This window comes from Vanrija albida, assembly GCF_041260175.1.
Source record: "Vanrija albida strain AlHP1 chromosome Unknown contig_2, whole genome shotgun sequence".
Classification (NCBI taxonomy): Eukaryota; Fungi; Basidiomycota; class Tremellomycetes; order Trichosporonales; family Trichosporonaceae; genus Vanrija; species Vanrija albida.
Window position 1 is genome coordinate 2,563,175 of NW_027191421.1, and position 27,754 is coordinate 2,590,928.

A 27,754-nucleotide genomic window follows, 5' to 3' on the forward strand; every position below is an offset into this window, starting at 1 on the left:
TTGCCGCCTTGTCGTGTTGTTCGGTCGTCTGTCGGCGTCGCGCTGGCACCCACTGACACTGACGGCCCGCACAGTGCCTGCCTGCCTGCCGCGCCTGCCTAGCCGCTCATCTCGGCGGGATCAAATTTCAGTCGTTGCCACGTGTCCGGTAGCCAGCCTGCAGTTTTCATAACCAGCCTCCACTTTGCTCTTCCCGCGACGCAAGCCACCGACGTGGTTGACGTGATATTAAGCCGTTACAGATCCACACCCAGCAAAGCAACAGTGGCAGGTACCAGCACCGGCCGCCGGACGCCGCGAAACAGGCACCACCGCTCAGATACATGCAATCACCGACCACGGCCACCCAACAATCCCGCTCCCTCCTGCGCTCGTCGTCGCCGTCCTCCCCAGTTGCCGCTCGTAACCTCTTGCTCCTCGTTGCGTCGCTTGCTACCCTTGCCCTTGATACTGTCTAGCCCAAGAGCATACCGCAGCTCTTGTTCATGCTCGTCGACGTTCTCGCCTCCGTCGCGAGAGAAGCCTGGCGGGTCGACGTTGTACGCTGGGCCGCCGAATTTGCGCCGGCAGATCGACGAGCCGTGCTCTTGGTATTCGGCCCGTGTGACGGCGTACGACGACAGGTAGACGTCGTTTGATGTGAGAGCGACCGCAGCCTGGTAGGCCGCAGAAGTCGGTCTGTCCCGGTGTCAGACCTGTCTCCTCCATGCTTGGCATCCTACTCACTCGAACACCTCATAGATCCCCAGCTCATAGTCAATTGGGCACAAGGCTCGCAGGTCACGCTCACTGGCCTCGTCAGCAGTGCTTTGACCACCGCAGTCACTCACAGCCTCTCCCCCAGCGCCTCCACATTACCCAGGCCACCAATAATGCCAATGTTGGCCCAGAACATGCCCTGCATGTCCGGAGGTAGTGTCGAGATGACACGGGCTATAGTTTCTGGGAGTCCAGTTTGGTTCAAGCCTTTGCTGCTCAGCCAGTGTCTCCCGCTCAGACTCACCAATGTCAGATGGGTGGAAGAGGACCTCGTTGCCTGCAAACCGCTCGTTCTCCATCCAAAGCACCTGCTCCTCCTCGTCTGTCGCTCGCTTCGGCTTGCCAGCCCCCGCAGCCTCGTCGGCACCCTCTGGGGGCGCGACCGCGTTTGGTCCTGATCGAATGTACCCTGTTCTTGACAACGATTTGGCCGAGAAGTCGGGAAGGACGTATTCTTGAACGATTGCGTTCGCGCGAGGGGATCGTCTGAGCGTTGTCAGCTGGGTACAGCGTCATTTCGTCACTCACTTGCATTTCTCCAGGTCGCCTCGCCAATCCATCGACACGTAACTGCACGCTTCGCGTACAGAGTTGACGACGTGAGTCTGGTCAAGCATATTCCACTGGCGGAAAGAGATGAGATGCTTGAGGTGGTTGGTGAGAAGCTTGCCTCCTACATCGATCCTGCCGAGTGTTAGATCTCACCACATCGCCATAAACACCTCAACACACCTCTTTACGTGGTCCCAGAGGACATCAGCACCGCGTATTGGAACGATGTGGGTGTACGAGTATCCGACATCGACGACAATCATACATTCTGGCGGAACGTCGGTGTCGTTGGAGAACAGTCCTCCGTAGGGGATAAGCGACGCCGCTGGGGTGTGTCAGCGTCTATCACTATCCACACTCCGCTACTCACGTGTACATCTGTAGTAGCTCGAGAACTCCCACTCCTCGAAGACCATCTGGTCGTACGTCTCGGCGATGTTGGGCAGATTGAAGTATGGCTCGGTGACCAGGAGGGATGTTTCCGGGGGCTTGATCTGAATGTTAGGCTCCAAATTCACAGGATCTACTTACATCCATCGCGCTCGAGCTGAAGATGTGGTCCCAGACCATCTTCTCGGCGTCCCACGACACGAGCATACCCTGGCTGTTAGCTCTGGTGCAAAGGCAACGCCCACCCTCTCGAATGGGCGCCGGAAGACCACGCCGCTCAAGTCGCGACAGTTTTCTATTTCATCCGAGACGAACAGGCGCTTGTCTGCCCGCGAGCGTGCTATCGAGTTTGGGAATAGCCTGGGGGTTAGTGGGTAGAGAACGGGGGGGCGCATCTACCCACCTTGGCTCCTCGTCGACCCCTGATATCCCGGCTTTGATCGTGTACGCTCCATTGTCGAAGATGAGGATGGGGTCCTGCTGCGGCATTGGATCCAGCTGGGGAGTGAATGTAGTCGTCTGAGAGGAGAGCAAAGCATCAACAAGGTCGCAATGAGCGAGGGAGACTGGCTCGACCGACCGACTGACCTCCACCAGCGCGCCGCAAGCACGGGTGGACATTTTGGTTCCGCTGAGCCATGCTTCGACTGAGCGGGCCGGTTTGCAAGACTGACATTTCTGGAACTCGAATGGGCCATGACAAGTCTCTTGTCATTCATTCCTCACAACTCGTAATAGAAACCAAAACTCGCCACTACTCCTCACCATGGCCGACGAAGAGGTCGACTGGGGAATGGAGGACGAGGCGTACGGCGGGTACGGCGAGGACGACTGCCTCAGCTTAGGTGGCGACGACGATTACGCTGCGGACAGTGGGTCACATTGCCGAAGCCTCGTCTGACTCTTGCAGCGACACCAGCCGTCGAGCCGACCGCGCCGCCCCCAAAGCTAGCGAGTTCTCCGGTCAAGCCCAAGAGTGCCCCGCTGCCGGCAAAACCCGTTTCACCGCAGAAGCCGCAGAGTGCTCCGTTGCCGCCCAAATCAGCAAGCAGACGATCACCAACTGGACCCCGTGCGGCAGAGAGCCAGTCGCCAGCGCAACCTGTCAAGGCAAGTCGACCGAACTCGGCGCGAACAATGGTTGACAGGGGTGCGACCCGCATAGGCTGAACAACCGGCGGCTTCCTCCTCTGCGCCCGCCAAAGTCCAGACAAAGACGACTGATGGTGATCCACGCGAACCGGAGACGCAACCCGAGAAGGGCGCGGACGAGGACGAGCCTCTTCCAGAAGGTTGGCAAAGAGTCATGTCCGTTTCGCAGGGCAAGTACTTCTACTACCACGTCGATTCGGGGCGCACGTCATGGGACAACCCTTCGCTCGAGGCCAACGGCAAGACCGAGACCAAGGTCAAGGAGGGAGAGGTTAAGGGATCTAACGACGGACCAAAGGTGGGGTCTTCTGCGTCCTCAAGACGTGAGACGCCGCCCACTGGGCCTAGAGACGACCGTCAAGCTCCTAGAAATGGGAGGGACCGGCGTTCAGTTAACGGGTCGAGTGAGCGCCCAGACCAGCGCAGACCCGGAAACCGTCCCAAGTCGACCAATCCGTCTGCTCAATCTTCAACATTACCTCCTCGCCCCCAGGCTGCTCTACCGCCTCATGAGCGTGACGACCGACCAAGGCCGGGTGCGCCTGACTTCCGACACCCCGACCGCCGACCAAGGAGTCGTTCGCCGCCCCGGCGCCAACCATCGGGACCGCCTGACCGTGACGGAGACCGCTTCCGAGGTGAACGTCTTCCCGAACGCTGGCCACGGCGTGATGACCGCCCGCCCGGCGCAGTACCGCCGCGCGATCGCGAGCCTATTGGGCCAGAGGCCCGCCCCGCGGAGCCCAGACCGAGGAGCAGCTCACCAAACAGGCGGCCTCTACCTGCTGGAGAACAGGGTCACTGGGGCGACCGCTTCCGTCCTGACGACAGAGAGCGCCTCGACCAGCGCGATCGTTTCGACCAGAGAGACCGCTTCCCAGACCGTGGACCTCGACGTGATGACCGGCCAACAGGATCAGCGCAGCCGCCCAGACGTGATGACCGCCCAGCGACATCGGCACCTCCGCTTCGCCCCGACGACCGGACCCCAGCAGGCCCAGCACCTCCAGCTTCGACAGCACCGCCTCCGGTCGCACCACGGGCGCCATCGCCGCGAGACGGCAGGCCGCCTGGTGCCCAAGACTTGCGCCACCCGGACCGCAGGGCCAGGAGTCGCTCTCCCAGACGGCCATCGGCAACAGCAAGTGCCCCAGACCAGCGGGGAGACCGTTTCCGCCCAGACCATTTAAGAAGTACGTTTCCGTCTGCATTCGGGTTTCGCGGCTCGCTGGCAATCGCGGCTTGGTGACCAAGTGGAGCCTTAACATGGCGCGGCTGGCGACGCAACTCTTGAGGTGTGCAACTGCTTACACGACTGCGAACAGCCGCCCGCAGCCCACCTCGTCAACCTCCGCACGGGCCCCGAGGAGATTCGATCGCTGCCCCTGCCGCCGGGTCCACTGGGCCGTCGAGATTTGATTCGAGGGATGACCGCCGTGGACCACGCGATCTCCCGCCACATGCCCCGGCGCGCGGTCCCGACCGCGTCGAGCAGCAGTCTCAACCCAAGTATGGCCCAGGTGCCTCACGTCCGAACGGAGTGGACAACTCGTCGGGCGGCCCATCGAATGGACCGGCTCCAGCCTACGGCCCGAATGCTCGCAACTCGGCACCATCGGGGCCGTCTCGTTCAGAGCCAAGAGATGACCGCCGACGTGACCCTCCCCCACATGCTGCCCGCCCGGAGCCTGTGGATGACCGCCGCCGTCCGCGTGACCTCCCGCCTCGACCCCAGCCAGACGCCCGGGATGACCGCCGCCCACGAGACGCGCCGCCGCATGTGCGGAGTGATGACCGTGCTGAGCCATTGCAGAGGGATGAACGCCGTGGCGCTCGGGACGCCCCACCCCATGTCCCGCCGGCGAGACCAGACGTGAGGGATGAGCGACGTGCCTCGCGCGACCCACCACCCCATGCCCCACCACAGGACGACCGCCGCCCGCGCGACCATGCGCCTCAAGAGGACCGTCGTGGTGTGCGCGATCCCCCGCCCCGTGGACCGCCCCAGGAGAGGGGCCGTGATGAGGACCGTCGCGGCCCACGCGACCCGCCGGCTAACGGACCACCACGCGATGCTGACCGCACCGATGCTCGCCCGGATGCTCCCAAGTATGGGCCGAATGCGCCTCGCCAGAATGAACCCGATCGCCCGTCTGGCGCCTCGGCACCAGCCTATGGACCCAACGCCGCGCGGAACGGCCCTGCATCGGCTCCTAGCCGAGTCGACGGACCGTCGCGAGCGTACGGTCCCGGGTCTGCCGCGGACGGGCGCTTGAGTGAACCCCGTGGGCGTGGACCACCTGGTCGCCCTGGCCCGCCACCTGGCCCCTCGCGCGACGACCGAGGGTGGGACCGTGGAGGCCGCCGTCGATAGTGGGTGAAGAGCGGTGGCAGCGCTGACCTCTCAGATAGTCGCGCGGACGGGGAGCGGCTTGTGGATAGTGGAGAACTCGGGAGAGTGGGGCGGTGGACGAATCAGGCAATAGCTGTATGCGTATGCACAGTATATGCACAGTGTGCACAGTTTACAGCGTGGATGTGCGGCGTGCAGTAAGTACGTGCTGATGAAGTTTAGGCATTCATGGATTCCGCTGATAATGTCAGGCTCTCTTATCGGGGGCGATCGCAGAATGTTCCGAGCGAGCGGGTGGCAGTGATCCGTCGATCTCTACTAGTGCGTCGACGTCGAGACATGTCGAGCGGCAAGCGCGTACTTCGAGCACACGAGTTGGCAATAGCGACGGCGCGGACCACGCGGTGCGCGCCGTCGTTATCGGTGGCGTGCGAGCGGAACGAGGAGGCGGAGTGGTTGAGGTGGGCAGGTGGCACCATGCGGAGCCGAGGCACACCCACAGCGGGTCACGGCGTCGACGGCTGCGGCGAGGGCTCCACTCCGTTCCCATTTATCTCACTCGGCAGGGGTGACGCGCACAGCTCCGCTGCTGTCGGAGGGCGTGGGCCAGTGGTTCCATACCAGTCTAGAGTGGCACCACGTGGTGCACCGACACAAATATCATAAACACACGACCCCGCGGGGTATAAATACCAGCTCGGGGGATGTCGAGCAGCGCAGAACTCCATCGCAACAAGCACACCATGCCCCTCGTTACCTCTAGGTGAGTGCTGCGCGGGAGCCCACTGACGCCAGCTTTGCCACCCTCGCTGCCGACCTCAAGGCGGCGCCCGCCGGCCCCGTCTTCGTCCTCTTCTCGTCCACCGAGCAGGACGGCAAGAAGTGGTGCCCCGGCTGCATTGAGATCGAGCCCGACGTCCAGCGCGTGTTCGAGAACGGCGAGCACTGTGGGTCGTGCGGCAAGGGCAAGCTGACATCAGACGCGCTCGCAGTGTACCTAGACTGGACCGAGTGCGTGTCCCCCACGAGCTAGCTGACCAAAGCTTCGACGAGGGCCAGTGGCCGCAGGAGGCGTGGGCGCTCATCGGCGTGCCGACCGTCTACCGCATCGACACGCCGGGCGCCAAGCCGACCAGCTGGCTGATGCAGGGGCAGAGCGCGTTCGGCCCCGCGCTCGACGCGTTCGTCGCGTCCCCCGAGGCGTATGAAGCCTTCCTCGAGCCCAAGGTGCCCGACTATGTTGACGCGGCCACCCGCTGGCAGTGGGCCCATGAGGACTGGCAGCTCTCAGAGGACCAGGCACAGGCCAGGAAGAAGCTCAAGGAGGTGCGCGACGCCGTGGCTGCCGAGCAGAAGAAGGCGAGGGAGGCGGCGCGCGGTGCGGCGCTGGAGGGCGAGAAGGCTGAGGAGGTCAAGCCTGTCGAGGGGGAGAAGGCCGAGGAGATCAAGCCTCCCGCAGTGTGCACTGGCACCACGTGTGTCGCGTAGCCGTGGCCATAGCCGTGTGTAGCGTACTGGACAATGAATCTGTAGCTTGCTGCTCGCTGGCCCCGAGACTCGGCGCCGCGAGCCCTGATGGGCCCCGCGGCGGCGTCGGGTGGGCCGGGGCCTGGTGCCACCCGAGACGAGACCGCACTCTCCGCAGCCCCCAGTCCGCATGCAAGTGCACTTGGCCTTGCCGAGTCGTGCACGCCACGTCCGCATGCAATCGGTGGGTGCCACTGCGCTGTGGCGGCGGGATGAATTGGCGGATCCGAGAGTGGGCGAGTCTCGACCACGCGCCACGCCCCGTCGCGCGGGTGCCACATGTCCGCCACGAGGTTTGCCCTGGCTCCCCGGTGCATCGTCGTCACCCCAGCGAGCGCAGGTCACTCATCACGCTCACTGCCTCCCCCCTCGACACGGTCCATCACTCACTCAAAGTCCCACATCGCAACTCTCGCCCTTGTACAACTAGACTCGCACTCACCCGCACCCCCCACCCCCCGCTGCACAGCAGCCGCACCCACCATGTCCCTCCCCATGCACCTCCGGGCATACACGGAGAAGACAAAGGACGAGCTCAACCGCGAGTTCTTCAACGTCCCGACCCCCGACCAGCTGCCCGCGCCGTCAGAACCGCCCCAGGTCGTCAAGCCCGCCAGAGGGGCCAAGACGGCCGTCGGCTCCGCGTCGGGCCTGCAGAGCATGGACATTAACGCCGTGCTCTCGGTCGAGGGCAAGGAGGAGGTGTATGTGAGTTGGCTTGGCTGATGGGCCGGCGCGGGGCTTGGCTCGGCGCAGAGGCGTGCGCCGCGCGCTCCGCTCGTGCGCGAGCAGACGCTGACACGCATAGGCTGGCAAGCTCTCCCTCCTGCCCCCGTTCCTCTGCTTCATCTCCAACGACCGCAGATCCTGCCGGTGTACGCTCCCGCTCTACACTATCCGCCGCGTCGAACGGTACGTGCTGCTGACCAGCGCGACGGGTCGCGCCCGTCACGCGACTGAGCGCGCCCGTCGCGCGACAGATGCATACGCGTAGCGATACTCACACGCGCAGACTCAATTCGCGTGCCGGTGTCTTTGCCCTTTCGCTGGCGACGTGGCATGGGCTGAGGATCGTGCGTCGGCGCCGCGTGCAGAGACGGCTGATAACTGACGCCGCCCCCAGATCCTCCAGTTAACGTCCCTCCTCCCGACGGCCGAGCACTTTGCCATCCTCCTCCGCGATGCCCTCAAGTCGCAGGTGGGTGCTGACAAACTGTCGCAGGATCAGCACTGACGTACGTCGCAGCTCGGCGAGATGAAGGCCCTCAAGACGTTCATCCCATCCCTCTACTCCGAGTACCTCCTCAACCCGAACAGCGAGAACGAGCCGTCAGGCTCCCTGATTGAGGTCGATGGCCATGAGCTCGGTGAGGGCGACCTCCGAGGACCCGGCGGAGAGGGCCGTGGCAAGTACGAGCGCGGCCTGGGCGAGATCTTTGGCTTCCCAGGCGACGCGCGCAAGATGCGCGAGAGGAGTAAGATGAAGCTCTGGCGCGAGTACTTTATCGTACACGGCCGTAACATGACGCGTGAGTAGAAACTCGCCAGCGAGTGCTCACGCCCAGTCCTCCGATATCCACCATTCCAGCGCCTGTTACAGGTTGGTCTGCCGTCGAGACTGCGAGGAGAACTGTGGGAGGTCATGTCGGGTTCCATCTGTGAGTGCGCGGCGCGAGGCTTACTCTGACTCTAGACCTCCGCTTCGCCAACCCCAAGACGTACCAGCTCTTGCTGTCCGAGAACGCGGGCAAGAGCTCCCAGTCGACCGACGAGATTGAGAAGGACCTGAACCGATCACTGCCAGAGTACAAGGCTTATCAGGCCGAGGAGGGCCTCGCCCGCCTCCGTCGCGTCCTCGTCGCCTACTCGTTCCGAAACCCTGAACTCGGCTACTGCCAGGCGCTCAACATTGTTGTCGCCGGCCTGCTCATCTACATGTCCGAGGAGCAGGCATTCTGGCTTCTCGAGGTCTTGTGTGACAGGATACTGCCCGGCTACTACTCGCCGTCGATGGAGGGCACATTGCTCGACCAGCGAGTCTTCGAGTCGCTCGTCAAGAGATGCTTGCCCGTCATCCACGACCACTTCAAGGCGGTCGACGTACAGATATCGGTCGCGTCACTGCCGTGGTTCCTCTCGCTCTACATCAACTCCCTCCCTCTCATCTTTGCCTTCCGCATCGTCGACTGTGTCCTCGCTATGGGAGCAAAGGTTCTCTTCCAGATCGGTCTCGCCATCCTCAAGATCAACGGCGAGGCCCTCCTCGAGGTCACCGACGACGGCATGTTCATCAACCTCATGCGCAACTACTTCTCGACCATTGGCGACTCGGCCCACCCCACCCACCCCGACCCCCGCGTTCGCGCCATCACCAACTTCCAGGAGCTGTTAGTGGTCGCCTTCCGCGAGTTCAACGTCATTACCGACGAGACGATCGTCACCGAGCGCAGGCGTCTCCGTGCCATCATTGCCGACGAGATCGAGAAGTTCTCCAAGCGCGCAGCTGTCCGCAACCTCAAGAACGTTGGGCGCTTCTCAAAGGAGGCGGTCGGCATCATCTACGACCACTACTTTGCTGCGGTGTGCTCGGCCGAGGCAAGTGGCGCTGCAACACCCCTTCCCGTTCCTGGCCAGCTCGACCCCCCTCGTATCGCCGTCGATGCGCAGGGGCGCGTGGAAACCCGCATCGACTTGCGCACGTTCAAGACCTTGCTCGCGGGCATTGCGACGTGGGCCCGTGAGGAGACGGTGACGACCAACGCCTTCATGCAGCGCACCGAGAGACGCGTGGCCGACCACGAGATGATTGACCGCCTGTTCTTCAACTGGGACTCACAGAAGGTCGGCACGCTGTCGCTCCAGGACGTCGTCATGGGCCTCGACCGCGTGATGTCTGCGGGTCTCATGGAGTCGATCGAGTGGTTCTTTGAGCTGCACGACAAGGACGGTGACGGCTACCTGACCAAGGACGAGGTCATTCGCCTCTCCGAGTCGCTCTTGGTAAGCACGAGCGCTCGACCCTGCTAACCCCCAGTTCATCTTCCGCAACGAGCCTGGAGACATCTACCTCGCCGCCGTGTCGCGCTTCATCTTAAACGCATACGAGTTTGGCGACGCGACGGCGCCCGAGTCGAGCCTGCCGCCGCCCGAGAACCTGGTGCCTCACAATGGCGACGAACAGACTGCGAGCCAGTCACGCGAGCGCTCAGACTCGGCGGCTGGCCCGCACAACCTCCCGTACCTCAGCTTGGCCACGTTCCGCATGGTCGTCCTGGCCGACGAACTGCTGGAAAACTTCTTTGGAAACGACCTGGCTTCGTCGTTCAGACTCGAGGACGCTGAACAGGAGGACTACCACCAGACACATGCCAAGCCTGATGGCTTGCTTGGTGGTCTCGTTAACCTTGTAGTGAACGATGAGTGAGTATGCGCGGGAGGTGGTGTGCGCTTGGACCCCCAGCTGAACGTCTGTGCAGGAACAAGAGCCGCTTCAACCGTCTCGCGGACGGCATCGGCTCGGCACTGGGCAAGCACGCGGAATGGCGCAAACCGTCACTGTCCAAGGCCGACCCGAACGCACCAGCACCCATCGAGGTCCGGGCTCGCGAGTCCTTACTCACGCCCTCGCAAAAGAACCGGGACCGCAGCGCATCGCAGGCATCACAGGCGTCGTTTGTCAGCAACAAGACGAGCGGCAGCTCGAGCACTGTCAACACGCTCAACACCGAGTCGCGGGGCGGCTTGGCCGACGTCGAAGCACGGTATCGCGAAGAGTCGGAAATGGTTCGGGCCGCTCAAGAAGCGGTCATGCACCGGCCCAACTTTGCGATCGACGCGATTGGCGACAGCGACGACGAGGGTGAGACCCCAGATGATGATGCGGGCGTCATGGACGAGGTCGAGGCCTTCCTCAAGGAGCATGGCGGCGACGATGACGGGGCCCTCAAGGGGGCGGAGAAAAAGGTGGCCAAGGGTGAGTCTGGTGCTGGTGCTCGTGCTGCTCGTGCTCGTGCTCGTGCTGCTGTTCGTGCTCGGGGCCACGGACGGTGTGGCTTTGGGCTGGGCTGCGCTGTGGCGTGGTCTGCGCCACAATCTAGGGACGCGTCTAGTTTCTGACACTGGGGTTACAGATCTTCTCAAGGCCGAGCCGATGGGAGCCAGCGGCAGCGGCAGCTCTGCAAAGGGGAAGACGGGAGACTTGGTTGATTTGTAAGATGAAGACTGTTAGAGTGATCTTTTACGCGTCTGTATGCACAATCGTAAGCACTGTGGAGTGGGAGGGAGGGGACGCGCCGGGAAGGATTTGTTGTTGTTGATAACTTTGATGTCAGGGCGATCAAGGGCACCGGAAGGTAAAGAGGGTTGGAGTGTATTTGAGGGTGGGGACAAGGGGTTAAACGAGGCAGACTGGCCCAGGAAACACGACTCGTCTCACTCTGCAGCACAAGGGGGAGCGTGATGTCCTGAGTGCGTGAGTGCGTGCGCAGAGTGTGAGTGTGCGTGGCGTCGGCGTGCCAAAGTCGTGCACGAGTTTGAGGGCCGAGGGCACCGAGGGACGGCGAGGGCGGGGGAGGCACAGAGGGGGACAAGGGGAGGGGGGCCACGGCACAGTGTAAACAACACGTCTGGGCCGAGGCAGCGGCCTGCCAAGCAAGGCTCGCGGCCGTGTGTCAGTGTGTCTGGCGCGAGGTCGCCTGCCTCAGTGGTGGCGGCGTGCGGCGTCGGCTGCAACACCTATAGGGTGGTGGCGACTGACGGAGAAAGTGCACCGCCCTGGCCGTGGCTTGGGCTGCGCGCAACTCAGCTGACAGTGGATGCGATGCAAGCAGCTGCCCACTGCGCTGTCATCTTTGTGCGTGCGTGCGTCGCGTCGTGCATCTCGCACTCGCATCTAGACATTACATCGGTCGACGACAACGACGACGACGTTGGACACGCACTCGCCCCCCCACCCACGCCGGCCCGCCCCCCCCCCCCCCCTCGCCGTTTCAAACCTAGGCGTGCGACGCTGCCCTCGCTCGCTCGTCAGTTGGACCTCTTGCCCCCTGGTGTATCGAGCGCGACGGTGGACCCGCCCCGCCCCGCCCAGCACGCAGCAAGCAGCAAGTGACGATACTGGTTAGCGCAGCGGCGTCGCTGTCGCTCGAGTGCTCGGGTATCAAGCCTGGCTGGATTCACTACGGCATACAGACTTTGAGCAGAGTAAACCATCAGACCCACAAAAGGCACGGCAGCACGGCACGGCAAGCAAGCAAGCCGCCCGCCTGCACCTCGAGTCGCCCGCAAGTCGCCAGTCGCCCGCAACGGCGCAGCCAGCCAACGCCTCGCTCCCACCCGCCCCCCCTCGGCGACACTGCCCCCACACCCCCCTGCCAGTCGCCAACCTTGAACGACGACCAAGGACGCTCGCTCCTCGACGCTTCTCCCACACCACAACCACCACAACCTCGACCCCGCCCCCCTCCCACCCCACGGCCCAGCTGGATTGGACCTGCCATTCACCACACCTTCCACTTTGAGCGCCTCGCACTCGCCCATCGCCCATCTTCATTATCGACCGACTGGGACGACAGACAATAACCACAAAGCCGTAGCTTGTCGACATCTCCCACCCCCCCCCACCACCCACTCCGTCGCCCGCCCACGTCCATCCGCCATGAGGTCGTCACTCGCCCTCCTCGTGGCGCTCGCACACGTACCGTGGGCCATCGCGCAGGCGCCCGCCGCCAGCTCGTCGTCGTCGGCTGCCGCAACGCCGAGCTCGAGCACGGCGCCAGCAGCGACCCCATCAACCACGGCCACCCCCTCGTTCGTCTTCCTCGCCATGCCCACGGCGACGGCGTGCAACAACGTCAACGTCATGTGGCATTACAGCGGCCAGAACGCTGAGAGGTTTGGCGTCGACATCTACGCCTTCAACGTCGGCGTCAACCAGAGCATCCCGCCCCCGACGTCGTCGGCAACGCTGTCGGTCCCGCCACAGAGCTCGGCCGCGCCGCCGCCCGCGACGCCAACCACAAACGCGGCACAGTCCTCGGCCGCGCCACCCCCGCCAGCGCAGACGACCGTCCAGACGTCCTCGGCCGCGCCGCCGCCCGCCGCGACCCCTGCTGCCAACCAGGGCGGCGCTGGCACTGGCGGTGGAAACGGCGCGCCCGTCGCCGGCCCTCCCCAGCAGAACACGCCCCCCAGCCGCCGCGAGTTCTCGTACCCGCCCGTGCTGGTCGCCCGCGACGTCTTTGCCCGCGCCGACATCAACGCGACCGTGATCAAGGGCTGGCCGGCCAACGTCCTGAGGACATGGAAGGTCAACGTCCCTCCGGGCCGCTACAGGCTGTTTGCCATTGTCAACGACACCTGGCACACGAATGCTATTAGCCCCGAAGCGTTCACCGTGCTGCAGGGAACCGACTCGTCGTGCATCCAGCAGGCTTCTCAGAACCCGATCGATACGTCGGCTGCTTCGGCGGCCAGCTCGTCTGGCACTGCCAAGCCTTCGGGCGGCGCCGCCGCTGGCGCCAACGAAGACACAAAGTCCAAGGGCATTGGTGGCGGTGCTATTGCTGGTATCATTATTGGCGTTCTTGCCGGCCTTGCGCTCCTCGGCCTGCTCCTCTTCTGCTGCATGCGTCGCCGCCGCAACGGTGCCGACCGCGCCCGTGGCGGCCTGGGCGACGGCGGACCGGCCGTCAACGGCAAGCAGGTCGGCCAGCCGACCGCGTTCCGCCACCTCAAGCGCCCCAGCTCGTTTGGCCACCTCGGCACCAGCCTTGGTTCGCTGACCAGGTCAAACCGTGACCAGCACCACAACGCGTTAGGCTCGGAGGACCTGAACCACGAGAAGGGCATCAGCAACCTGACGCCGCTCCCGTACCGCGACGCGTCGCATGGCCAGAACGGCCACCTGGCTCCTCCGGACCAGCAGCGCCGCGCCAGCGCCTACAGCACGACGACGAGCAACGACAACCCCTTCGAGACGGCTCCCAGCACGCCCATTGACGAGAAGACGAGCTTTGCCGCGCCCGTCGGCTTGGCTGCGGCCGTGGCCGCCGCTGGCGCTGGAGGTGCCGCTGCTCGCAAGCGCCACTCGGACCAGAACGCTCCCGACTCGCTGACGAGCTCTGCTACGCCGAGCACGGGTGAGAGCGGTGCTGGGCTCGTCGGCACGCCCGACGACCCTCGCCGCTTCAGCACGCCTACGCCGGGTGCGCTTGCGCCCCCTCCTGCCCTTGGGACGCCGACGTTTGGAACTCAGCCCGCGTCTGGCCGATCGACGCCACCATCACCGCCTCTGAACAACACAGCGCCAGGCAGCCCCAACCCACCAAGCAGCTTCAACTCGCCGGCTATCCAGGGTTCGCCACGCCCGGCCGCGGACCGTAAGGCGAGCTTGCGCCGCAAGCCAGTGCCGCGGCTTGGACCCGAGGACGAGACTGCGCGCAGCGACGGCCACGGCAGCGGCAGTGGACACGAGGCCGCGAGCAGCGAGTGGGGCCACACGGCCGCGCCAGAGATTGGGCGCCTGCCCGAGCTGCGCATTGGCGGTGGGCCTGCGGGCGACGAGTTTGGGCTGAGCGCTGCGTTAGGCCTGGGCGGCGACGGCGGCAGCAGCAGCGGCCACGGCGGCGACAAGAAGACGTTCCACCTCATACCCGATCAGCCTCTGCGCCAGGACTAGGCGCTGTTAGGACCTTGTAGTAGTAGTACTGCCATAATGCTGGACACTGGCACGATGCACACGTAGCGAGCGGCGAGCGAGCACGCGCAGCGTGCGAGGGAGCCGTACCACGGGCAAGCACGCGAGCACGCGTAGCGTGCGAGTAGGCGAGGTAGGGGGGAGGGGGAGGGGGGAGGAGGAAGGGAGGCACCAAGCGAAGCCAGGCCGAGTCACTGACCGGCCGACTCGACCAGCCCGCCCGCGACGCCGCATTGAACAGTGAGCTGCATCTAACTAGAGTCCCATCGCGCCCCGCCGCTCGCCTACCACTGCTCGCCGTCCACCTCGCCCCGCTCAGCCGCGTCAATCTCCCTCAGCACGCCGACGACGTGCTCGTCCAGCCCGCGGGGCAGGGTCATGACGCCGTGGCCCGTGACCAGGCGGTACCCAGGCCCAGGCTCATACGTGCTCGCCACGATCTGGCGTCAGCCTCCCCCCCGCCCCGCACAACCCACCTTGCCGCCCTCGACGAACACGCTGCCGACGATATCCTCCGTCTCGCCGATGCGTCCTGCGGGCGGGATCGCGCGCTCGTCTGCGGCGTCAGCCGCCCTTCCCCCCCCCCCCTCCCCCTCCCCCCGACGTACCAGTGATGTGCATGTACCCGTCGCCCGGGCGCGTGCCGGCCTCGAACTCGACGCTCTCGCTCACGCCCTTCGCGAGCCCGTCCTTGATCGCGCGGTGCAGGAGCTCGCGGAAGCGCGGGTTCTCGACAAAGTCGCCCAGGCCGGCGTCGGCCAGCGGCGGGAGGTAGCCCAGCACGCAGCGGCTGTGCGGCGCGCTCGGCGTCGGCAGGAGCGAGAGCGTGATCCGCGCTGGGGCGGCCGGCGGCTGCGCGTGGTAGTGCAGGTGCGGGTGCTCTGGGTCGCGGGTGCTGCCTGGGGCCAGGGTGGAGGAGGCGCGCGCGAGGCGCGGGAGCGCGGCGCGCAGGCGTGGGGCGAGGGATAGCATTGTGGGTGAGTGAGTGACGAGCAAGACGTAAGTCGGCCAGCGAGGAGATCGACCAGCGAGGAGATTTCCGGAGTGGAGGGTGGAGGTTGGTCGGTGGCGGCAGTGGATTCGGATCGAAGAGTGTCAGTGTGGCGCTGGCCGTGCGGCGACGCCGGCTGCTCCCTCTGCCCCCCGCTCGACCTCGCGCTGCGCGCTCGACCTCGCCCTCGCTTCTCACATCACTGCATACGCGTTTGGTAGATAGAAGCTAGAGACAAGCCCCTCCTCTCCCCCAAACAACAACTATGAACAACAGAACAACACGCCTCGCACGAGATGGTATCGATCATGGGGACAGCATGGCGTAGCCAAGAGCGAAGGTCGGTGGTATGAATGAAGATAGGAAAACGATCGACAGAGGGTATAGTGGTGCAGCTGGAGAGCGTGCCGCTCACACGCCCGCGCGCCGCGCCGCAGGCTCAACGCCTAGTTGCGCCACGAGCTCGACGCACCGCGGCGGTCGTTCCAGAGCGCGGTGCTTCCAGCGCTGGCCCCGCGCGACGACGAAGACGATGACGAGCCCTCAGAGTCAGGCGTGTACATCGACTTGCTGCCGTTGTCGCGCTCCCAGCGGCCGGGAGCGTCGCGAGCGGCCGAGGTGGCCGTCGTCGAGGTCGGGAGAAACACCCACGGGTCGGCCTGGGGCGCGGCGCCAAAGTACGTCGGCGTCGTCGGCGTCATGGGCATCTCGGGGAAGGCCACCAGGTTCTGGCGGGTAGACGCCGCCGCCAGCGAAGGGACCGAGGCACGCGCGTTGAGCGCGCGCATCGACTCGCGGCGACGAAGCTCGCGGCCAGCACCGACGCCGATCTCGACAGCAGTCTGGAGCTCGCCCTCGGTCAGCTCCTGGTACACCAGATCGGCCGAAAACGCCGCGAGGTAGGTCGGCTGGGCAGGGGTCTGCATGGTAGCGACGCTGGCGGCGCGGCGAAGGGGCGGCGGAGTGGCGGCGCCAGAGGCGCCCTTCTTGTAGAGCTTCTGAGACTGCGGGAGTTAGCTTCAGGCTTGGATAGTTCAGCAAACCCACCTCCGAGTCGGCAATGCGAACCTGAATCGGCTTCACACACCCGCGCATCGTGATCTTGCGGTCGAGCTGTTGTCAGCGTTGCTCGACGAGTCAAGACATACCCGCGCGATGGCAGCCTCGGCCTGAGCGCGGCTCTGCAGGCTGCGGGTGTAAGCGATAGTCGCGGTCACAAGCACGCCGAAACTACTCACCGCACCATGGCAACTCCGCGGCGGTTGCCGCTGCTGTCGATGAGGAAACGGTGCGACGAGATGATTCCGGGGTGCATGAGGTTGTGGAGGTCCTGGTGGGTCAGCTTCTACAGGCCACTATCTACCCACCTGCTCGGTGCAGTTGAGCGGAATCTCAGCCACGTAGAGGTTGCTCGAGTGGGGGTCCTCGTGCACCTTACCCTTGAGCTGGTGCGTCTCGTTGGCGGGCATGCACTCGCACCCCCAGACCATCGGGATCACCTTGGCGAACTTGTGTGCAGACTCAACGGTGTCAAACCTGTGGCGTCAGTGGCGCCACACCATAACCACTCACATGATGAAGGCGAAGCTGGTCCGAGTTAGCACTGCACACACACAGGCCGCGACGCTCCACTCACCGCTCGGGAAGCTTAAAATCCTTCACGCGCTCGGGAAGCATCTCATAGGTCTCCACCGTAATGCCGTCGTGGTGAAGGCTAGCGTAGATGACTCTTCCGAACTGGCTGCCCATGTCGAAGAGAAGGTCGCGGGTGACCTCCTTCGGGAGGTTGGCGACGTAGACTGTGGTATTAGCAGCAGACAAAATCTCTTGACGTACCATTCTTGCTCTCCTCCCACTCGCTGGCATAGAGGATCTGCTCGTGGCCCGAGTCGGACGAGTTGGGCGAGTGGTCGCGCGAAGTAGGGCGCGTGTTGTACGACACCGACGCAGCCGCGTAAGGAGTGGTCAGGCGTGGGGGTGAGGCGCGGCGGGTGGCGTCGCGAGAAGTAGAAGCACTCGAGCTGCTCTCACCAAAGGGGTTAAAGCTAGGGGTAGTGTCTGCGAGCTGGAGGTGGCGGAGGGCGAGGAGCGAGGTGTCGGGGCGACGGGACGCGTCGCCGGCCGGGAAGTTGGGGTGGGCCTTGATCGCCTGGTGGCGGCGCTCCTCGTCCGAGGGAAGGACGATGGGGACACTGGGTGAGCGCGAGCGATGCATGTACGGCGGCTCGGGGTCGTTGACCGACAGGAAGCTGTTGGGGTCGAAGCGCTGGGTGCGCGCGCCAGCCGAGGCGGGCTGCGAAGCGGGGAAGGTGGCCCAGTTGTGGCCGAAGCGCGGCGCGACGCGCGGGGTCTTGGAGTCGTCGCTGCTAGCGGGCGAGTTGGAGGGGGTGGGGGTGGGGGTAAGAGTGCTGGTGCTGGTCTGAGCAGGCATGCGGGCGGGGGCAGTGGTAGAGGGCATGACGGCCTTGGTGGAGTGCGGCGCGCGGGTGGCGGACCCGTTGGCAGCGGTCGTGGCGGTGGCCTCGAGCGGGCCGCCGAGGAAGGTCTTGGCGCGGGGGTTGAGGTGGCCCATTGAGGAGGACAGATGGGCGACTATGCTTAGTTGATCAGTTTGTGGTGAAGAGAGAGATAGAGAATGAGAGAGAGTGAGGAAGAGGGAAGGCGAGGAAGGCAGAGAAGACAATGTTTGTGAGTGATCGCCAGTTGTTTGATGGGGCGCGAGGGGGGAGATGTGACTCACTGGGTTGCCGTGTGGGTAATCTCAAGAGAGACAGGTAGAGTAGAGCGAGGTAGGTAGAGCTTTGTCGCAGTAGTTGGATGAAGAGCAGTTCAGACGTCCCCACCGCCCTCTTTATACGATTTCTCGAGCCCCAAGCCGGTCGAGTAACCCACCCACTCACCCACCTCGCCTTGACGACTGCTGCTGCGCGAGTGATGCTCATTTCCCAGAGGGGAAACGAACAGGAGGTCCGTGCGCACCGGCAGCCGGTAGCACGCACGCAGGCCGCCGTGTCCCACCCGCCAGCCGCCCCAGCAGAGAGCCCGAGCACGGGCCCATCCCTCCGTGCTGGGTCGGCGAGGCACCGGGCACGCCTCGGCGCGGCGTGCTCCAAAGGAGGCGCCGAGGCAGGGTCGCGCGCCGGTGATAGCGATAAAGGTGAGACATGGCGCCGAGGTCCGAGCAGGGAGACGCCGTGTCGCGTCGTGGCATCGCGCACTTGCCTTTTCTAGCGGCCTGCGTGCTACTTGCAGCGCGTTCAAAGGAGGGGAACGGCGACGGCGAGGGGTCGGCACGGCACGGCACGGCGTGGCAGGCGACGGGCGACGCACGGGCCCTGGCTTGCCGACGCCCTGCCCCGGGAAACGTCAGCAAAGGAGGTGCGTGGCGCGCCCGGCTGGCAGTGCACGCCATGGCGTGGGCAGCTGCCTACCCCACCGGTACCTCGCTGTTATCAGATCTCAGTGGCACGAGTCTGATGAGGTCGCGAAGGCAGCTCGGGTGAGTGGGTCTTGGGGGACGCGCCGCTGCTGGGCAGAGGACGAGGACCTCACAGCCTCGACCGGCACCGCCCACGAGCTGGCAGCGCGGTCCACGCCACCAAATCGAGTTGGTGGCACTTTGCAACCACCTCGCCAAAGTGCGATCAATCAGCTGGCGTTGACGGGGACACAGCGTCCGGTCGCCAGGCGCGCCGTCGCAAAGCACGCGTCGTTAGTCCTCTGCGCCTGCCCCACCGGGAGAACGGAAGCTGACGACTCGACGACGGGCGGCCGCTCCCCTCATTAGTTGGGACGCGCGCTTGACATTACGGATCAGCAGGCAACGGGCGTCTTCGGGCGTTGGGAAGGCACCGACTCAAAGGAGGAAGGCGGGTGGGAATACACGATGTCGGTTGAGTCGTCGTGCTGCCTCCCCATATGGGCTTGCCGCGAGGTGTCAGTACACCGCCACCTGCACAGCTGCACGCAGCGCGTTGCACTGTGCCGAAAGCGGGAAGAGACGGTCGACTCGACGCAGCCTCGAGGCTGCTGGGTTGGCTGGGCCGAGCGCCGACTCGACGTGCCCCACGCGGACCACCTGCAACGTGTTGGGGCGTCTGGTCCGCGCCGATCAGTCGGTCAGAGGCGGGCGGCCCCACAACGATCATTGCGAGCCGCCGTTGCGATCCGAAGGTCTTCATATCCCTAGTCTACTCATGTGATGCACATTTGGCGTTGTGTTTGTTTATGCAGTCTCCTCCTCAGTCTTGGGCTGCTTGAAGAAGCGGAGTCGCCTTTCTTCCCGCTCGGGCCGGGGAGTAGCAAGGCGGTCGGTACCGGTGAGGGCCTGGGTAGTTTTAGCTGGCCGCTAGCATACTCGACCGAGTTGCACATACGCTTCCAGCGGCCTCAAAGGTGCCGATGAGGGTAGCCATACCGGCGCAGGCGCCGAAGGCAATGGGGAGCGAGCGAGCTGTGGGTGTCAGCGCCTGTGGCACGTCATGGCCCGTGGCGGACGCGCAGCTACGTACCCCGGACACCGGCGACAAAGCCAGCAGCGCAGCCTCCGGCAGCACCGTTCAGAGCGTCATCCGTCTGGGTTGCGTTAGTTGACACGTCAAGGAGGAATGCAACTACGCACCTCGCGGGTGTTGGCGACGAACGACTGGGTGAACGAGAAGGCAAAGCCCATAGCGGCTGCGAGCCGTCAGCAATGTAGCCCAGCATGCTGCGAGCGGCCTCGCAACTCTACTGACCGAAGAAGCCGATGGTACCGCCGGTCCTGGTCACAACACCCATCGCTCCTCGGTCGTGCCTGCGACAAGTGTCAGTGTGTGTTCCGAGCAGCGTCCTTCGGCGCCCCGGCGCCCCGACGAGCTCGGCAGGGAGCGCAAGCGGTCACGGGCGCCCGACGCCCGGCCATACGCACTTGTCGAGAGCATTCTGGACGGCGCTGACCAGGAGACCGACACCAGCCGACTGGAGAGTGACGCGCGCGGCGACCTGGATCGTCGGGTGCTGGTGGTAGAGGTGGGCCTGCTCGAGGGGCGAGTTGGCGATGAAGGCGCTTGGGCGGCCCGTCAGAGGGGGGAGGAGGGGGTTGGAGGGCGCCATTGCGAGGGATAGAGTGGTGTGTAGCGAGTGCGGAGGTCGGCGCTGTCTCCAACAACAAGAGTCGAGCTGTCGGCACTGGCAATCCACTGATTCCACCAACGAGCGCAGAGGTGAAGCAACGCACCCACAGCCAGAGCGCACGCCGAGAGCCAGGCGCGCGGAACTGGTCGGGGAAAGCGTGTGGCAGTGGGAACTGAGCCTGACACAGGGTGTGAGCCTGACACCCGGGTATGATCCACTTTACGTAACACCGACTCGTCCTCACGTCACTCGTCACTCGCCTCCAGCCACGGCCACTGCCGCCGCCCCAGCCAAGCAGGCAGGCAGTGTAGCAGGCGAGTTATGCGGTCAGACTGCCTGGCAGTGACCGCATCTCAACCCACCCCCTATCTTCCTCAACGATCACTATCACACCACTTTCCCAACGAGCGACTCCCAATCTCACTTCCTCCTCTGCCTCGTTTGGCTCCCTCGTACCGCGACACCCTCAACCCCGACCACCTACCACTCGCGGATACCCAACAACACTACCCGCCCACCATGATGAGTATCAGTCGCGACCGATAGCGGACGTGGTCCGACCCACGCTTCGCCCCCGCCCCCCTATCGCATGCGCCGAGCTGACGTCCTCTGCACAGTTCCCCCAAGCGCCGCGTCGATACCGATGTGATGAAGCTGTGAGTGCCATGTTGTGTGGACCGTGGGACCCCTGGGCCGCTGCATAGACCACCGTCCTTGCCACCCACCCCACCCACCCGACCGACGGAACCGGACCGGCTGTTGGGCGCGGCGTTTGCTGACCCACACCCAGCCTCATGTCCGACTACCAGGTCACGCTTGTTAACAACAAGATGAACGAGTTCTTTGTCAAGTTCCATGGCCCGGCAGAGAGTGAGTGGCATGCGCGAGTCGGCCGAAGCCAGCCCCACCGCCAACTGGCATTGTTCTCGACTAGGGTCCTGAACCGGCTCCTCCTTGGGTGCTTGGTGCCAATCGACCACTCTAAATCGCGCGAGCGGAGTTAATAAATTTATTGACGCATTCCATCAGCTCCGTTTTCAAAGGGCGTCTGGAAGATTCATGTCGAGCTCCCAGAAGCGTTCCCGTACAAGTCTCCAAGCATTGGCTTCATGAACAAGATCTTCCACCCGAACATTGACGAGCTGTGAGTCGGCAGACCCCGCCGCCACCGGGACTGTGCTGACCCTGACCCCCGCAGGAGTGGAAGTGTCTGCCTCGACGTCATCAACCAGACGTGGTCGCCCATGTTCGGTAGGTTGGCTGGTGCATGGGGCTAGGGTTGAGCACTAACCTTATGCTCAGAGCTCATCAACATTTTCGAGATCTTCCTCCCTCAGCTGCTTCGCTACCCGAACCCGGCCGACCCCCTGAACGGCGAGGCTGCTGCCCTGCTCATGCGCGACCCCAAGGCGTACGCCAAGAAGGTCGAGACGTATGTCGACAAGTACGCCTCGAACGAGGACGCCGACAAGGCGGGTGACAATGGCGAGGACGAGCCCATGTCGCGCTCGCACAAGGCAGCGGCGTCGTCAAACGGCAATGGCGCGTCCAACGGCAACGGTGCCTCGAACGGCAATGGCGCCGCTGCGGCCCACGCAGAAGACGAGGACGACGACGAGGACGACAACATGAGTGACATGGGGGAGCTGAGTGATGGCGATGACGACGAGTTCATGGGTGAGATGGACGATTGAGTTCAATTCATTCCGGGACCACACGCGTGAGCGCTGGTGTCTGTCTGTCTGCCAGACAGAGCGCCGTCACGCCATACGCTTCACTCATTGTCACGCCACACGCACCATTACTCCTCACTCCACCACGACCCACCACCACCATCACCACTCGAGGTCCATGGCGGCATCCGCAGGGATAGGGCTGTCGATCTTCGAGATTCGTAGCTTACTGTTGTATGAATTGTGCCATGTTTCAGAGGGGGTGGGGTGGTCGCATGGTGCTTGCTGGTCGTCGAGGCAGCAGCGGTCGTGAGTTGTGAAACTTGAAGCGCCGAGGCGAACCGATCTGCGAGTGGTGCGAGAGGGGATGGCGCTGTGCCAAAGGGACTTGCGCTGCCCCGTCCAGGCAACTGCGCGAGGGGCGGGGCGGGGGCGGGCAGTCATTCCGGCGTCGTTCTCGACGACTGCTCTTCGTCTCATCTCTTCTCTTCGTCTTTCACCTCGCCTCAGCGACAGCCCGTACTGTGGACCAGCGGCGCGTCGTCTTTAAAGAGCCACAGTCGGTCGCGCAGGTCGTGGCAAGGCCGGGTTCACCACACTCTCTCTCAGCCCACCCTCCTTCCTTCCCCCCTCTTCCTTTCGGCGGCGGGTCTCTGTCCTCGCTCGCACCGGCCAGCCTGCTGCCTCACACTCCCACCCCCTCCATCTCCTCCCTCTCACAACAAAAAAAATCCTCGCCATGCCCCCCACCCCCCCAGCCCATCTCTGGTGAGTCGACTCGGGGAGAAGAGGAAGGCCCCGACGCGCGGCGGTCTGTGCCACTGACGCGCCGCAGGAAGCGTGGCGGCTCGAGCGGCTCAAGCCCCACCATCACGGCCCTTATCGTGGCCGCGGCGCTCGTCATCGCCATTGCAGTCGTCATCCTCCTCGCGATCCTGTACTCGTGCCGCGCCGACCGGGCCGCGCGGTGGCAGCTGGGCCGCCGCGGGCTCGACGCCCAGCAGACGGCGTCCATCGTGTCCTGCTCCTCGTGGCACGTGTACCCCGACGCCACGTCGGCCACGTCGATCGGCGGCTGCTCCATGGTCCTCGACTCGGCCCTCACCCACGCGATAGGCGTGCCCCCAGAGTACATCCCCTACCGTGGGCCGATCGAGCCCCCGCCCTTGCCGTACCCGGAGAAGACGGCGTGGCAGGAGCGCGAGCTGCCGGCTGTGCCGATGAGGCAGCGGTCGCCCCTCATCAAGGAGGGCAACGTCCTGGGCCTGAGCTTCGACACGGACGACTGGCGTGCCTCGATCCCGCCGCGATACGGCGCGTCCATCACCGACTCGGTCATACTCGAGCTCCCGTCGCCGGCAGTCACGAGCCGCGCGCTCAACGCGCACCGCTCGGTCGCGCGCCTCCTGCCGCTCACCGGCTCGACGGACGGGTCTGGCGCCGATCCATGGCCATGGTCCGGTAACGCTGCGCGCCCGGCCGCGCGCAACACGCTCCCTGCGCTCCCTGTGGCGATAGTGGACGAGTCGGACTCGCCGCGGCGCAACGCTTCGCGTATCTCGGTCCGAAACTACTCGCTGTCGGCCGTGCCGGGCGCGTACCGGGACGTCCTGCGCTGCCGGGCGTCTGCACCGCCCCCGTCGTCTGGCGTGCCGTGTCCCGATCAGTCGCCACCGACCATGATTCAAGTGCCATCGTCGAGCGTGTCGATCCAGCCCAGTGTGCCATGATCACTGTATCACGGCATACCTGGCGATAATCGGAGATCGGAAATGGCCGTGTGTGATGGGGGCCATTTCGCTCCGAGTGCTACGGATGTCTACGTCATAGATGGCGTTGCGACGTTCCTGGCTGGTTGCAAGTGATGCAAAGAGCGAGCCGCCAAGCGACCGAGCCGGCACAACCTTTTGATGGCGTTAGAAACGTCGTCGTGCGATGCCAGCGGAATAATGCAACCTATTAGCCTGTGTTTGATTCCGCTAATTGCCTCATTTAGGTTGTTGCTGACACGACACCTTGTGCCACCATGCGCCACCGGGCTTCCAAATTTGCTCCCGTCAGGCTCGCTACCGACGACGATTGCGCGTCGTCCTCGGCAGCGAGCGGTGGGGCACGAGTCGATTGCGAGAAACGCTGTGCTCCATGCCGTGCCGCCCGATGCGAGAGACTATGGGTCTGGAACGCAGGAACCCGCAGCAGCAGCAGCAGCGGCAAACGGCGCGGAGGAGCGCAGCGGAGCAGAGGCAGAAGGGCAAAAAGTTTGTCGACGTGTTGGGTGGCAGTGCCGGAGGCGACACGGCTTCGGGCTCGGTCATCGGCACGGCAGGCAGGCAGGCAGGCGGCGGGCGGGCGGGCGGCGCGAGGCGGCGCGGCACCACATGAGCGTGTCTTGCTGTGAGATAAGTCGAGACGCTTGCAAGTCGTCGTTTTCTGCATTAAACATTGCCTCTTGACGCTCAACGTTGTCGTACAACCCGTACACCTCGCACATTTGCACCCCCATCCAGCCAGTCAGCCAGAGAGCATACGCACACTCGCCTGCACTGCCGACACTCGGCCACGCTCACTCGCAACCCACACTCCCACGGGCTAACCGACATCTCCGCCCAGCTTGGCAACTTGCCTCGCAGCGCACGCACGCACTCGCTCGTCACCCTCGTCACCCACCAGCACCACCCACCGCCGACAGTCAGTGAGTACCCGCCCCGTCACGTCACCTCGCTCCCCCTCTCCCCGCCCCTCCTTCGACTCCCACGTCACCGGCCACGACCCTTTGATCCCTAGAGATTGAAAAAGTGGACGGCCGTCGACAGCATCGCCGGCGGCGACATCGTGAAAGCCCCCGTGGTTATCTCGAAGCTTCTGTTCGCCGTGCACTGCCTCGCATCCCTCTCACACATCTCTTTCTCCTTTGCACAATCACCATTGTTCTATCACCGCATACCTGACACTACTCCAGTGTCGACCTTTGCCTTCCCCACCATGCCCGCCCAGCCAGTGGGCAACGTGCCCGGCCTCGCCGAGCTCTTCGCGTTCGAGGCCGTCCCCGACCTCGTCCCCAACGCCGCCGCCAACATGGACGTCATGGACTTTCTCAACTTTGACGAGGAGATTCTCCAGCAGGCCGAGAGCGTGAGTGCCTTCTTGGTCTATCTGCACCAGGCTGACCTGTATCAGTCGCCAGAGTCAAATCCTCCCAACCACACTCCTTCGCCTCACGCGTTCGACTCGGAGCCACCCACATACGACGCCGGCGCGTTCATGTTCGACTTTGGAGAGGAGAAGAAGCAGCAGAACGGCGGCCCCGCAGCAACGGGCAGCATCGCCCAGGAGATTCGCGTGAAGCAGGAGGTCGAATCACCAGCAAAGTCTTCAACGCCACCCGTCCCCCAGCCACAGCAGGCGCAGGCTCAGGATGGCGCCCTCCCCGCCGACCAGCAGGCGGCCCTCCAGCAGCTCCTCGCCAGCTTTGTCACGTACCAGCAGCAGTTTGGCCTCGGCGGCATCCCCAACACGCCTGCCCCAGGCTCGATCGACCCCTCGCTTGTGTTTGCCACCGACCCTATCCCTTCCATTTCGTCCTTCACCCCGGCATCTAACGCCGCTCCTTCGACCGCGCCACAATCGGTCCCCAGTCTTCAGGTCACGCCGCCCGCGCCCGAATCGCTCAACGAGCCCCTCTACGAAATCGACTCGCTCGAGGAGCCCATGACGGGTCGTTCGACCCGCGCCGACTCGGTCTCGAGCCTGCAGTCGGCCGATGTCGAGGGCCGCATCGACAAGCTCGTGCCTTTGTCATCCATCTTCAGCGCGGGCCGCGGCAAGGGTGGCAAGAAGGGCGGTGGAATGTCGTCGGTCGTGCGCGGCGACGACGAGGAGGTGGACGACGACGACTCGTGGCGTCCTTCCCCCGAGGAGTACAAGAAGCTCAGCAGCAAGGAGAAGCGCCAGCTGCGCAACAAGCTCAGCGCGCGTGCCTTCCGCACCCGCCGCAAGGACTACATTGGTACCCTCGAGGCCCACATCAAGGACCGCGACTCGGTCATTGACGCCATCCGCGCCGAGCTCCTGTCAAGTCGCGCCGAGAACCAGGATCTCCGCCACGAGCTTGCCGCGCTCAAGGCCAGCACTATGAGCGTCCTCCACCCCGAGACTGCCGCGCAGGTCGGCCAGTCACCCGCCATGCTCAAGGCTCTGCAGCAGACGGATGACAACAAGCCTCAGCCACCGACGCCCGTTCGCCGCAACACGGGCTCGTCGCTCAGCCCCATCAACACGCGCAAGGACGTCGGCGCGTTCGACATCACTCGCGGATTCTGGGGTGGCAACGAGAACCTTCTCGGTGGCGGTGGCAGCACGATGATCCACACGGCGTTCACACCCGAGGTTGTCCTTCCTCCTCAGCCCAACCTCAACCCCCTGCTCAACTTCTCGGCGCCGAGCTCGGACTCCAAGTCGACTTCGCTCTCCAACGTCGGCGACCGCGACATTGACTCGTCGTCCTTCTCCGAGTGGGCCGAGAGCACGCCATTCACGATGAAGTCGATGGACAACTACCGCATGCAGATGTGGTCGCGCCTCGCTCGCGAGGCTGCCGCCGACAAGGCCAACATTTCGCCCGAGCTTCGCCCCAAGTTCTTTGCCGAGCCCGAGACTGGAACGTCGTCGTCGATTGCCGCGCTTGCGTACAGCGCCACCGAGCACGTCGCGTCCAAGCTCACGTCGTCGTTCTGGTCGGCGTTCACTGGCACTTCTGCCAAGCTGGACACGGACAAGCTCGCTGCGGTCGTCACTGGCCGTGCCCGCCTCGCTGTCGTCGACGCCGACAAGGCACCAAGCGCTCGCCGCCCATCGTTTTCGCGCAAAGAGTCGTCGCCCAACGAGGACGCGCTCGCGCAGGCCATGGCCGGCCTCAAGGTCACTGCTGGCGCATCATCTCCGCTCGAGTCTCTCCGTGTGCGCGAGAACCCATTAGCTGCTGTTGCAAGCTTCTTCAAGCCGTCTGTCCAGACCAAGGCATAGAAGCAAGCAAGCACGCACGCAGACCAACAAAATCAAGCCATCGCACGCACGCATGTTACGAACGAGACGCCAGGGCAATCAATCGCCACCATCGACCTGTAGTACCCCCCTCAATGTTGTGTCCTTAGAGTAGTTATTGTTTTTTATTACCTTCCTCTGCGCTTTAGCCTTTTGTAGGACTGTGAAGAATGCATGAGTGATATTTTCGTTCCTACGGAGTGGGTGGATGAGTGGGTGGATGTTTGGTTGTGATCGAGACGTCACAGGGCCGTGGGGTGGGCGGGGTGGTGTCTGTGGGACGGGGTGAGACGGGGTGATCGGGCGGCACGGTCGGGGACGCCGAGTGTGCGGATTCGATCTCGACGGCTTCGGCTTCGAGAACGGCGTGGGTGTGGTCGTCGTCGCCGCCGCCGCAGTCGGTGTCGGTGTCGACGAGTCCGGCAGCGGCGGTCTGGCGGACGCGGCGTAAACAAAGTTTAGAGGTGGTCGCGCGAGGAATGCCAGGCACCAGCGCCTCCAAACAC

The 27,754-nt window shown here is 64.3% G+C and overlaps 11 protein-coding genes across 11 annotated transcripts; 7 read left to right on the forward strand and 4 right to left on the reverse strand.

Moving 5' to 3' along the window:
* Positions 1–329: 329 nt before the first annotated feature.
* Positions 330–2,190, reverse strand: ARP6 (Actin-related protein 6; the record flags this gene model as incomplete). Its single annotated transcript, XM_069351250.1, has 10 exons — positions 330–678; positions 727–789; positions 831–942; positions 1,004–1,245; positions 1,288–1,443; positions 1,492–1,636; positions 1,682–1,805; positions 1,843–1,911; positions 1,947–2,061; positions 2,105–2,190. The coding sequence occupies 10 exons, from the start codon at positions 2,188–2,190 to the stop codon at positions 330–332; spliced, it is 1,461 nt and encodes a 486-aa protein (XP_069211636.1).
* Positions 2,191–2,467: 277 nt separating this feature from the next.
* Positions 2,468–4,043, forward strand: Q8F55_002659 (uncharacterized protein; the record flags this gene model as incomplete). The annotated part of the gene is made up of 4 exons (XM_069351251.1): positions 2,468–2,573; positions 2,612–2,811; positions 2,867–3,176; positions 3,280–4,043. 4 exons carry the CDS (start codon positions 2,468–2,470, stop codon positions 4,041–4,043), a joined length of 1,380 nt encoding a protein of 459 aa, XP_069211637.1.
* Positions 4,044–5,949: 1,906 nt separating this feature from the next.
* On the forward strand, positions 5,950–6,694 carry Q8F55_002660 (uncharacterized protein; the record flags this gene model as incomplete). The annotated part of the gene is made up of 4 exons (XM_069351252.1): positions 5,950–5,969; positions 6,002–6,153; positions 6,187–6,217; positions 6,250–6,694. 4 exons carry the CDS (start codon positions 5,950–5,952, stop codon positions 6,692–6,694), a joined length of 648 nt encoding a protein of 215 aa, XP_069211638.1.
* Positions 6,695–7,216: 522 nt separating this feature from the next.
* On the forward strand, positions 7,217–10,946 carry Q8F55_002661 (uncharacterized protein; the record flags this gene model as incomplete). The annotated part of the gene is made up of 9 exons (XM_069351253.1): positions 7,217–7,441; positions 7,542–7,645; positions 7,746–7,806; positions 7,857–7,931; positions 7,980–8,262; positions 8,427–9,733; positions 9,768–10,153; positions 10,210–10,706; positions 10,864–10,946. The coding sequence occupies 9 exons, from the start codon at positions 7,217–7,219 to the stop codon at positions 10,944–10,946; spliced, it is 3,021 nt and encodes a 1,006-aa protein (XP_069211639.1).
* Positions 10,947–12,389: 1,443 nt separating this feature from the next.
* On the forward strand, positions 12,390–14,411 carry Q8F55_002662 (uncharacterized protein; the record flags this gene model as incomplete). The annotated part of the gene is made up of 1 exon (XM_069351254.1): positions 12,390–14,411. The coding sequence occupies one exon, from the start codon at positions 12,390–12,392 to the stop codon at positions 14,409–14,411; it is 2,022 nt and encodes a 673-aa protein (XP_069211640.1).
* A 302-nt stretch (positions 14,412–14,713) lies between these two features.
* Q8F55_002663 (uncharacterized protein) lies at positions 14,714–15,401 on the reverse strand (the record flags this gene model as incomplete). The annotated part of the gene is made up of 3 exons (XM_069351255.1): positions 14,714–14,869; positions 14,906–14,985; positions 15,038–15,401. 3 exons carry the CDS (start codon positions 15,399–15,401, stop codon positions 14,714–14,716), a joined length of 600 nt encoding a protein of 199 aa, XP_069211641.1.
* A 465-nt stretch (positions 15,402–15,866) lies between these two features.
* Q8F55_002664 (uncharacterized protein) lies at positions 15,867–17,992 on the reverse strand (the record flags this gene model as incomplete). Its single annotated transcript, XM_069351256.1, has 8 exons — positions 15,867–16,424; positions 16,468–16,533; positions 16,569–16,608; positions 16,659–16,750; positions 16,788–16,956; positions 16,993–17,007; positions 17,057–17,219; positions 17,257–17,992. The coding sequence occupies 8 exons, from the start codon at positions 17,990–17,992 to the stop codon at positions 15,867–15,869; spliced, it is 1,839 nt and encodes a 612-aa protein (XP_069211642.1).
* Positions 17,993–19,645: 1,653 nt separating this feature from the next.
* Positions 19,646–20,514, reverse strand: Q8F55_002665 (uncharacterized protein; the record flags this gene model as incomplete). Its single annotated transcript, XM_069351257.1, has 6 exons — positions 19,646–19,747; positions 19,797–19,873; positions 19,932–19,995; positions 20,042–20,097; positions 20,157–20,215; positions 20,330–20,514. 6 exons carry the CDS (start codon positions 20,512–20,514, stop codon positions 19,646–19,648), a joined length of 543 nt encoding a protein of 180 aa, XP_069211643.1.
* Positions 20,515–21,183: 669 nt separating this feature from the next.
* On the forward strand, positions 21,184–22,229 carry ubc8 (ubiquitin-conjugating enzyme E2 H; the record flags this gene model as incomplete). The annotated part of the gene is made up of 5 exons (XM_069351258.1): positions 21,184–21,191; positions 21,326–21,405; positions 21,565–21,679; positions 21,734–21,786; positions 21,838–22,229. The coding sequence occupies 5 exons, from the start codon at positions 21,184–21,186 to the stop codon at positions 22,227–22,229; spliced, it is 648 nt and encodes a 215-aa protein (XP_069211644.1).
* Positions 22,230–22,947: 718 nt separating this feature from the next.
* On the forward strand, positions 22,948–23,938 carry Q8F55_002667 (uncharacterized protein; the record flags this gene model as incomplete). Its single annotated transcript, XM_069351259.1, has 2 exons — positions 22,948–22,976; positions 23,044–23,938. 2 exons carry the CDS (start codon positions 22,948–22,950, stop codon positions 23,936–23,938), a joined length of 924 nt encoding a protein of 307 aa, XP_069211645.1.
* A 648-nt stretch (positions 23,939–24,586) lies between these two features.
* Positions 24,587–27,230, forward strand: Q8F55_002668 (uncharacterized protein; the record flags this gene model as incomplete). The annotated part of the gene is made up of 4 exons (XM_069351260.1): positions 24,587–24,602; positions 24,898–24,900; positions 25,168–25,340; positions 25,386–27,230. 4 exons carry the CDS (start codon positions 24,587–24,589, stop codon positions 27,228–27,230), a joined length of 2,037 nt encoding a protein of 678 aa, XP_069211646.1.
* Between the last annotated feature and the right edge of the window lie 524 nt (positions 27,231–27,754).